Raw genomic sequence first — 11,758 nt, forward strand, 5'->3', positions numbered from 1 at the left:
TGCGACATATAAATATGTGTGTAATTTTGGAGGAATTAACGTGGGCCGTGGCAAATAGAGCGGCCCATAAGGTGAATATGGACCATAAATAGCTTAGTACATCACAATATTTAGTCCACTCATTGATTCAATAATTTTAGGTGTTGAAATGTGGTAAAGTAACCTTGATTTTGTCGCACCTTATCAGGATCAGCCTAGGTCGGATTAATTTGCTTGAACTTCTTAGCTTATTTTCTTTTATTTTTTTTTTAATTTCCATTACTAGTCAACTAATACCATAGTCATAAAGCAATTCATCTACGCCACATTGGATTCCAAGAATAATGAAACCAGAAAATAAGAGAAAAGAGAAAAACAAGAGATGCTAGCTACTTCAGATTGGCCTAAGATTCCCAAATAGATGTCAAATGCATAACCAAAAGCAAGCAAACAATGTGGAGAGATATGGACAACACAACAGAAGCATTGAAGATGAAAGCAGAGAAGAGTGTAGAAGTGGTCCATTGCAAGAATTTAATTTCATTGAAAAATGCTTCTTCTTTTTTTTTTTTTTCTTTACTGATGTCTGTGGTCCAATTTTGGAAGTGGACAAAGCCTAACTTTGTGGTTTTATAAGAGAGGCGAACAAATACGCCACTCCCTTATATTAGCAAAGACATATGACATGTTTTTATGTTACTATATATCATTATTCAACCAATACTACTGCATTTGACCAAGAGATTATTGTACTATTGTATCATCGCCCAAACTCAAATTCGTTTAATGCATATTTATCGACCAAAAACATCATTACTAAACTTTTACTAGATTATGTTTTATTTTTCTTAAAAATTATATGCTATATATAAAACCACAAAAGTTCGACGTTTCATCGTCAATATTCTACGAAAACGTGAATATGGCCATATCCTCACGTCTGCATATCTCGCTAATGTACAATTCGAAAGGATATAATAAGATAAAAAGCTTATAAGACTACACAAATTGGCTTATACATCTTATAAAAAGCTCTACACGGAAAAGGTTGGATGGGGACACATTTGTAACATTATTTGATCAACAATGTAGTGAATATTGTTTGTGGCACAGTTCTGAATGTTAAGTTGAACACAACTCCGATTAGATATCTAATGAGGTAATCAAAAATTCAACAACTGAGTCATATTGGCTCCGAACTGAGTCATTGGATTACAGATAAATATTGTTGGATTTATATAACTAATTAAGCATTATATTGTCATATATATATATATTAATTAGTTATATAAATCCAACAATATCAATATATGTATTAGATTATTATACATGAATTATCCTAAATTTCCAAAATTATATATCAAATTTTTGGAAATATTAGTGCGGATATATCTTATGTTTGTCCAAAAATGAAGGATAAAAACTGATTATTATGTGAAAATTAAATATCAAAACTTTAAAAATATATAAAATAGTGTTTTTATGTAAAAAAGGTGCACAAACAAGATTTTCCGCCAATTATAGCACTATTCTTTTGGCACAATAGGTAATGCATGGTCACAACACAACAATGTCTTCACCAAAACCAAAGAACTAATTGAGTAAGAAGAAGAACCAGAGACTTTTTCAACAATGTGGATAACCCCATTCCCTCTTTCGCACGCGGGGCCAAATATATCACTCTTCTTTTCTCCGTTTTGTCTACTTTCAAACGTTTCCATCTTCTTTTTGTTGGATCGTTTCTTCATTTTCATTACTTTCTCTATTATTTGAAATGATCGTTTAGATTTTTTATAATATCATGGAAGGTTGGGATTACGATTATTATTATTTTCTTATATCTTTTAGAGCAGATGATGAGATTATGATAAACGTTTTTGATGAATGAGGTAAGGTTTTAATCTTAGCATAGGTTTAGAATTCGGATCAATATGACTTGCTCAAACCTGTGTCTTTTGCTAGTCACATGCATTGTACAAATAAGGCTAGTTCCATCTATTATATGTTTCTACCATTATTGAAAATACTATTTCAGAATGAGCCATGAACATATATATTCGTGCGTCGCTCTAGTGTGATAACAATGATCTTGTCGTGATCGACGTATACTTTTAGGCAATGAATAAATGCCACACACGTATAGTCAATGAGACCTCGGTGGCTTTTTTGTTGCGAGCGTGATCAAATTCCAAAAAAAAAAACTTAATGCTTCTCATTACTATTCATCTACCCGATTTAGATAAATCCTTCTGGTAATTTTGCTGGCCTCTTAGACCTTCCCCATCGGCAGGTTGTTAGTGGGGTTTTAAGGAAAAAGAGATTAAATAAAATAAATCAGAAAATGGAAAAAAATTGAAAAGCTTCTCTTATATAGTAACCTCAATTTCACATAAGAGATTGTGATGTGTCGCTAAATCGTTGGTTCCGTTTAATCCAGAGCAATTTTTTTTGGCCCGCTTGTGTTCTTTTTCTTCCTCTCCCTCTCACTTTCTCTTTGTCGCGAATCTCTCAATCGGATGACATGGGATCGGTTGGAATCATAGGAGATTGGAATCGGAGGAGGAGATTAAATCGATTCTCAATTGCTTATAGTCTGATGACTCCAGATGGATTCTTTCTCATTAGCGCAAGCAAAGGTATGATCTTTGATATGGATGATTCTAAGTCTTTGATCGATTTGTATTTATAAATCTATGATCTTTATATGTAACTGCGACAATTTTGGATTATGAATATTATGATTTGCATAGCGGATGTGCTTTGAAGAATTGATTTGGCTGCCTCTTGTTATTTATCGTCTGTTTTGATTTTCTTGACTGATCTAATGGGGAAATTAGGATTGAAGAGTTATCTACATTGTTGTAAAACTCTAGCGAAGTCGTCTTCTGACTTTTTGGATATTTAGATTTGAACCTGATGTTGTGGAATGAGCAAGGCTTTCTTGATTGTCAAAGTGACAAGTCCTTTAAAGGAAGCCATCAGGAGTACCTAGTTTGCAGGTTAGTTTCCTTTTTTCGTAGGATGAGAGCAAGAACAGGAAGTGAAAGGAGAATCATATTCTCATATGTCCAAGTAGAACCAATCCATAAGAATCACGTCCTTATATTATAATTTCTTGTTGACCAAAAAGATTCTAGTGATTATCGTTTCTGTAGGTGTTGAGTTGAAACTGTCATTTGCATTTACTCAAAATGTTGTTCTTTTTAAGAGCTATCAAGATTCTCATTGCTTTGTCTCTTTCACGATTATCTTATTAAGAAGTGATTGGAAAATCTGAAAGAAAAATGCGTTCCAGACAGGGCACATAGACTTTCTACTTAATTTAGGCACAATATGTTTTCTGCGAACATACAGAGAACTAGATTAGTCTTAAACACCTTTGATCTACAACTAGCTTATTTCCATGGGGCAGCAACAATTTTCCGAAACTCCTAGTCTACATTCTGAACCTTTTGGTCAAGAAGTTCGGCATGAGACTGCGTCAGAGTTATCTCCTTGTCTAGTGCCACTTTCGCTTCCTTTATCAACACTTCTTGTCTCTGCAATTCAACAATATCTTGTACACACTTCCTTCTTTTGTTGTCATTCACTGTGATCTTTTCCTTAATAGCTTTTAACTCTTCCAATCTTTTTGGTGGGTAAAAACTAAAAAAGTATATGTGTTTTAGTGGCTTTAAGAGTCACATTAGTTTCGTTACTCATCTAACCCTCTTTACTCATCTTTGGTTTCTCCCTCCTTCACCCGGGGAGAGGAAGATGAAAGTTTTTATTTTTGTTACTTTTCTCTGTATTTTTCCTGAAGTTTTGTGAGTTCAGTGTTTAATTCGGTCTTGTTGTTGCAGAGAATTTTCTAAAAATGGCACCAAATCCCAAGATTAAGAAAGCTTGTGTTGCCATGAAGCTTTTGGGAATACAAGAGGTTAAAGACATGGCTGCTCTTGATTTCTGGCCTCTTCCGATAAGCCACACTTGGTTGATTTATATTTTGTGTGAAGAGAAGAAGTTGAGAGAGACATGGCTGCTTTGTTTGTGGATTATTGAGAATGCTTAACCAGAATCAACAACTTTGGTTTTTTTTTTCTTCTTTTACAATATGTTGTAAATTTCTTGTAAATGTTATGTAGTAGAATACTAAATTACATTGATTTTTTCTTCATATAAATGCAATCCTTGATATTCTATACCACTTCTATTCTATTTTAAAAAATAAATTTTAAAAAAATAATATTTTCAAAAATAAGAGACCTAAAATTAGAACCTACCATTAGAGGAGGAAATTTTAATTAAGAGATCATGGGTTCTTATATTCAAAACAATACACAATTAATTCATAAAAAAATCAAACAGTGTTTAACAACTCACTTATAAGAACCCATTGATAATCTTGCCCTTATAGTATTCCCATTGGTGGGGTCTGTATCAATATCTGAATTAAAAAAAAATTATAAACAAAAGAAAAGCAGGAAAGAAAAAAATTAGGGTCTTCTAGCAGATCATTTGTGACACAAGGTGAGAAAAGAATTAATATATGTCCTTCTATTAGTGGCTCAACTATATTAAAAAATTAGAATATATTTTTATAATTAAAATATTATTTTTTTTGGTTTTAAAGACATTATAGTGGGTATCACTGATAATTGTGCTATTAGTGAATTTGCACAAACCTGATCAAAAGTGCACGTCTAATATGTGACTCGTAATTTTTTTCCCTTCTTAAATGCTTATATTTATCAAAGACATATTTTGGTTCTTTTGGAGATATGCTACCGAACAAGAGTATCCTATTTCAAATAATGTTCTCAAATTAACAAAAAGAATTTTAGTGAGTATTAGAGATACTCTAACATGCTATAATGTGTATCACAAATAATAATTATATAAATAAAAAGTAAGTCACTGGAGGAACAACTTTGGCATCGTTACAAAACAAAGTGAAAGATGGAGAAAAAACATCCTTTACGTTCCATCATTTTCAATCCACAAACCTGACAAAAAGCTTCCTATGTTCTTCCTCTACTCTTTCTTTCTTTATAATATAATAAAGTATTTATGCTTTCTTTAACTCATAATGTTTTGATGTGTATGTTGTCTTTTTTTTTTTGTTCAACCGCTTATATTATAGAAATATAAAAGAGTCTACACACCACAAGGGCGAGAAGAGATGACACAAGATAAGGACCATAGAGCAGATTTAGCAAGAGCATCTACCTCTGTATTGTTCAAACGTGGAATAAAATTAAAGCAGATAGTTGTGAAAGCGTCTGAAAGACAGGAAATGTCATGAAAAACGTCTTTCAACTCCTTAAGGCATCCATCAGTCTTGAGCAGCTTGATGAGGACCTGGGAGTCAGAGAAGTTCATTAAAGATCAGATTGGAATAGAATGAGCGATTGAGGTGATGTCGAGCATAGCACTTCGGATTGCTAACGCCTCTGCAACGAGTGCAGATGACACAAAAGGGCGAGAGGCCGAGGACTGGGTCAAGATCATTCCCGAGGGATCCTTAAGAATCCAGCCAGCTCCACTCAATCTTGTATCTTGGTTCCATGCTGCATCCACATGGCAAGTGAAAGCTTCTGGAGGATTTGGAGGGGCCTGAGGCATTGAACGCAGTAGAGACGGTTTGGAGATGTCTAGTTGAGCATTTTGCCAATGTCTTGCTTCAGTAACTGCTTTGACGTAAACTTCCTTTGAAGAAAACTGACGGTCTTCGAACAGAAAGGAGTTCCTAGCAGTCCACAGGTTCCACATAATCCAGGGGGCAATTGGCGTAGACACTATACCAGCCGGGGGTAGGCACCCCAACTTTCCCATTTCTTGTAGACACAGTTGCAGTGACGTGATCAGGGGGAGTTTGGTTGGGATGCGAAAGGTACCAGGTTCCACACTTCACCTGCAAAATCACAGTTCCACTACAAGAATATTGACTTTTCGTAGCATCTGAATAACGCTATCTAAAGATACTATAGCGTTTTATGAAACGCTCTATCATCGCCCGTGATAATAGGTCCGTCACTTTTAATAGCGGTTTTTGACATTGTTATCGTGTTTTCATCAAATATAGCGTTTTCTTCTATGCTATCGTAAATTCAACAATAGCAATAATACTTTGATATTAATTGTTACACCAAATTTAATATAAATTACTATTTTCCAGGATTATTTTTTTGGTTTTTGGATAATTTGACAAATTAAAAGAGAAAAATGCCATAATTTAATTATATTTATATAATAAATGATACAAAATATTCATTACAAAATGTGTTGAATTCAAAGCTAACACAAAATTCCAAATTCAAAAGCTCCACTACTGTAGTCTTGTAATCACTTCCAGTTCTCCAGCTCCACTCAACACGTCTTCTTAGTCCAAATCATCTTATGAGTCCCTGAGAAGAAGCTAATAAAAATTCCAACATTCAGAAACTCTTAATTAAAGATTACTAGATACTAGTAGTCAATGAGAAGAAAGACTATTACTTCACGACAAAGAATTTTTTATCTCAATTAATCATACAACTCCACCATTGAAATTTCTGATGACTTAAAGTGTCTCTAAGTCTTTAAAGGTCATCTTGAAATCAAGCTATCATATTGCTATAAAGAAACATAAAACACACAAAAAAATCCCCTTAATTAACGAATTATTGAGAGCTAATAAACAAGATTAGGGTTGAAATTAAACTTCCCTTGCTTCTCATCTGAAGATCAACTTTAGCCCCTTTTTATCCAGATCAAAATCTCCATCTTGAAATGTTCCACTCCTGTTTTCAAATCGAGTTCAATAAACATTCATATTTACAGAAGCTATTCAAACCCAGAAAAAAATGGTTCAAGACTTCAAATCCAGTTTACTTTTATCTGCAATTCGATAAACAAAAAAAAAGAGTATAATTAGAAGTTCTGAATCAATGAATCAATGGAGAAGCAAGCAGATAACATCCTTTTGCAACAAACAAATCAGATCTACAACTCAAAACCTTTAATCACAACTGGAGCTGCAAAGATGACAACATAATCTCACTGAACCAAACCACAAAAATACTTTTCTCAATGTTCTTCTTTAAATCAATCCCACACTCGGAAGAAACGAGAGACTTGTATGGAGATCTCTAGATCTGGAAGCGAGACCTTTGGATCTAATTTCAAAAGACCAAACTCATAGCTAATCGCCTAAAGTGAAACGAAGACATGCAAGTATGTAATTACCTCAGATTTCATAATACATATGAAATAAAATGAATAGATCTGGTAAAGACGAAGAGAGATCTATGCGAAGGTGTCTAGGGTTTCGAATCCCATCTCTCTTGCTTTGACGGTGGCTAGGGATTGATTTCAAAAGAAAGAGTGAAAGGGAGAGAAACGACATGATAAAAAATGGATTTACTGAAGAAGGCATCACTAGAGTTTTGTTATATGGAGAAGAGGAAGATGATTCATCTGGTTTTGAATATGGGTAAAGATTTCGTTGGATGAGAAGCATGGTTCTAAATCTGGGGAATTGGTAAGCAAAAAATAAACGAGTGTGAGAAAAAGCTTGAGAATATGGACAGAGATAGTAAGAAAAAAAGCTTGAGAAGTGAAACAATGGAGTGAGAGGGAAAATGAAAAATTTGTTAGCCGCTCTATTTTTTCACCAAGTACTTAGCGAAAAATAGATTTATTTTTCCGCTTCAAGTATGCATAGCGTTTTAAAAATACCAATGCTATGTATACTACAATTAAAAAATATATTCTTAAAAATAAATTATGACCAGTAAAACATAGTGTTTACAACAAACGCTATCTAAAACTAAGAGATATATCAATTATAGCAAAAAGACATAAAACGCTATGTTATAGTACTATCAATTCTCTAATTTCTTGTAGTGTTCCAAAACAAGTGTAGTTCATCTTCAAGAGCACCACATCTTTTGCATCCTGCAACATTTGGGATACCCCTCCTTGACAGGTTTGAGCTCAGAGAGAGGGTCCCAGCCATTGATTTCCAAAGGAACATCTTCAGTTTTGGTGAAACTTTGGGGTTCCACACATACTTGAGCCAATCAAAAGAGTTGCAGTCCTTCTGTACGGGAAAATTCTTAGCTAGAGCATAACCCGATTTAGTCGAGTAAGATCCTGATTTTTCAGGCAACCAAACCAAAGAGTCCAAAGAGGGAACAACACTGGTAATTATTTTCCTTATATCTTCCTCATATTGAGGTAATATTTGACGAATAGCATCCACATTCCAATCATTTGAAGTTGGGCATAGAAGATCTTGGACACTTAATTCTGCAGAGGAGACCGTAGGGGGACCAAAGGGTGCCGTTGGGGACGTGAGAGAAAGCCATGGATCATTCCTATGTGTATGTTGTCTATATTGTTAGGTTTCTTCTAATCTTCATCTATCACAAGCCAAGTGTATACAACAAAACAGATTAACAAGATAATAAAGCATCATTATTATAAGCATCATCCTACTCCTAGTACGTATTAGAATATTCACTGTTTCACAAACATCTCGCCAATTTAAGACTTTTAGAAAACTATGAAACGTCATATTTTTTTTAGTTTCTTCTTCAAATCTGCCATGCCGATCTTCGGAATATAAAATATAATATCCGATTAATCTATATTTTGCTGAGATGATATTGTTTTGTCTTGTGTTCGATAAATATAATTAAATGGTGATAGTTGACAACTTGACATGTCACCGGCAATCAAATACAATCATTATTCATCTCACACATCCATAAGGTTAATGATATTGCGCTATATATTAGTATAAGATTTACATTTAAGTTCCATATTAACAATTTACAAAATCCATTGGAAACAACTATATAATAGTGTTAATAACCCCAATTGTCATTTTGATTTGTGTTAGACATTTGATTTTTGTTACGAAAAGCATGTACAGTGGGGAAAACTAAGTAATCGGTGGTTACGTTGTCGTTCAATCAGTCATCTCGAGGTACAAAAGTTCAACGTGGAACTACATACAATCTATGACCCAAAACAAAAAAAAGGCTCCGGCTACAATTTTCTTATCCGGTTTATTGCAGGTCCTACACAATTAATGCATATCCAAGTTCAAGGTTTACTGGTCAATACAATCAACTTGGCGCATTGTATTGCAAGTGCTTGTTTATATATTGCATATAGCATATTTCATTAAGAGAAAAGAATACAATATTTAAGGAGTAGATTAGTTGAGCCGTGGGCCGTAGGGCACTCCGTCGTCGTTTCTCGTACAAAAGAGTGTGGGGACGACAAGAGTTGTTGTGAAATTGACGAATGTGATCGTTAATGTGACCTTCTTTTGTCCAATCATGTGTTAGATGATTCGACACGAAATGTAGACCTTATCGCACCGGAAGTTTTCTCGACACATGTCTTTACTCCTTTATTCATCACTCACCTTACTGTTTGGATATTTTGATATGGATTCAACTTTTGTCGTTTACTCTCATATCATCCTCTCTCGCGCACGCAATAGAAAATAAAAAAAGTTACAAAAATCAATCTAATAAATCTTGGACGCAGTAGAAGGCTACCAACCTTCAATAAAAACACTCATCATTGTATCATTTTTATGAAGAAAAAAGAACTGTTATATATATGTCCACTAGCTAGTTACTAGTTACTACTTTCATATAAACGCCATTTATACCGTTTAATATATATTTTTTTCCAAAAAATGAACCTTTCGGGAAACGAAATTTGAATCTTACTTTTTATTATCACGTAGACGGAGGATGAATTTAAAACATGAGTGGGTGGAATTTAAAATAAACAAGGTAGAGAGAGAGGAGTGTGTTGTTGGCTGTATATATAGATAGGTTTTATACGACAAGTCCAAGTGATGGGAGCTATAATTAGAACGGTTAGGAAAGAGGTCGTTTGCACTATGAAAAAAAGCTTTCATAGTGCAAATATAAGTCTGGATCATGCAAATATATATATCTTTTATATAAGCCAAATACTATGTTGTATGTATTGTCAAAAAAAAAAAATACTATGTTGTATGTGAAGTGAGATGTTTGATTTCATGTATGTATAATAATTTTTAGAAGAAGTCATGACTCATGAGATGAGTTCATAACAAAACTTCCCAATATTCTAATATATATATTTTTCTTAATATGTTATTGTGATAAATTTGTCGTACTTTCGATTACACATCAATTACGAGCTTTTAGAAGTCAAGTTTTTGAAATTGGTCCCCGACCCCCACCCCATATCTCTAAATTTTGAAGATGTGTTTTTTTTTCTCGGGTCNCGCCATTCGCCAATGTGTTGTGAATTATATAGCTTTTTTTTTAACGTACAAAATGGTTATTTCTCTTATTACAAAAATAATGTTGGATTTTAATTTGTACGGTTAGATTTCGTTATCTGATCGCATGCCAATTTTTCAGGGACCACGATTGTGGGAAGGACTATCACGACACGTGTCCTCTGATATTTTTTTTTTTTGCGCTGGGTAGTGACGTCATTATTAATGGTCCCCCTCCCTCCTTGCCTTTTTTTTTCCTATTCGCTTACTCGTTTTATTGTTTGTCTCAATTCATAAAAAAAAAAAACTTTCTTTAAGGTTTAATTACTCGTAATCCTTTGTTTTTTTTTTTTTTTTTTTTTTTTTTNTATCAAAAACTATGAATTCGTTATCTTGGTTATGTTATGTATATATATATAAAAAAAAGAGAGACTACTGTAAGCTACGAGGAAAAATGTATTATGAAGATAAAAGTGGTGAAGCAATTTCTTTTTCTTTTACTGTCACTTCGTAATATCGTATCATTCTTTTGCCATCCTTATTTTCTAAAACGATAAAACTTTTTTATTGTCGTAGGATTTGTTAATTAGGTCTAATGTCATTTTTATAATTATCACCAATAATTTGGTACATAAAAAAAAAACAAAGAAGAATAAAATATAGGAATAAATTGTCTTTTTGGTGTAAGCTTGCTACAAACACACACACACATATAAAATTCAAACGTTCAACACACATACACATCTAAAAAAACCCTTATATATATCATTTTCTTTCTTTTTATATGAAGAAGAAAGTTTCTGTAAAAATTGATTGATTAATCAGAGAAACATATATCAAAGGCTAATAACCATTTCTCTCTTCTTTCATCTTTCCCTCTCCAAAACAAACAAATTAAAAAAGATTCAAATACTATCAAATTCAGACGAAAACGATGGCGTTTCATAACAACCACTTCAATCACTTCACCGACCAACAACAACAACACCACCAGCCTCCTCCTCCTCCGCCGCCGCAGCAGCAACATTTCCACGAATCCGCACCGCCTAACTGGCTCCTCCGTTCCGATAACAATTTTCTTAACCTCCAGACCGCCGCATCCGCAGCCGCTACAAGCTCCGATTCTCCTTCTTCCGCCGCCGCTAACCAATGGCTCTCCCGATCCTCATCCTTCCTCCAACGCGGCGGCACCGGCGCCAACAACAACGCACCAGGTTCAGGTGACGTCGTAGAAGACGTCACCACCGGCGGAGAGGAGTCGATGATCGGTGAGAAGAAAGAGGCGGAGAGGTGGCAGAATGCGAAGCACAAGGCGGAGGTACTGTCTCATCCGCTATACGAGCAGCTTTTGTCGGCACACGTGGCGTGCTTGAGGATCGCTACGCCGGTTGATCAGCTTCCGAGGATCGACGCACAGCTTGCTCAGTCACAAAACGTCGTGGCTAAGTACTCAACCCTAGACACCGCTCAAGGACTCCTTCCCGGCGATGACAAAGAGCTTGACCACTTCATGGTAACTTA

The 11,758-nt window shown here is 34.5% G+C and overlaps 1 protein-coding gene across 2 annotated transcripts in view; it reads left to right on the plus strand.

Moving 5' to 3' along the window:
- Positions 10,971-11,758, plus strand: part of LOC104705372 (homeobox protein knotted-1-like 4) — a 3,296-nt gene continuing 2,508 nt past the window's right edge. The window contains exon 1 of one of the 2 annotated variants that reach the window (XM_010421360.2): positions 10,971-11,750. In XM_010421360.2, the coding sequence (XP_010419662.1) occupies positions 11,172-11,750 (579 nt within the window). In that variant the 5' untranslated portion in view covers positions 10,971-11,171. The remainder of the gene's footprint in view (positions 11,751-11,758) is intronic. The other variant, XM_010421359.2, reaches the window with a different exon arrangement.

Source organism: Camelina sativa, chromosome 8 (assembly GCF_000633955.1).
Source record: "Camelina sativa cultivar DH55 chromosome 8, Cs, whole genome shotgun sequence".
Lineage (NCBI taxonomy): Eukaryota > Viridiplantae > Streptophyta > Magnoliopsida > Brassicales > Brassicaceae > Camelina > Camelina sativa.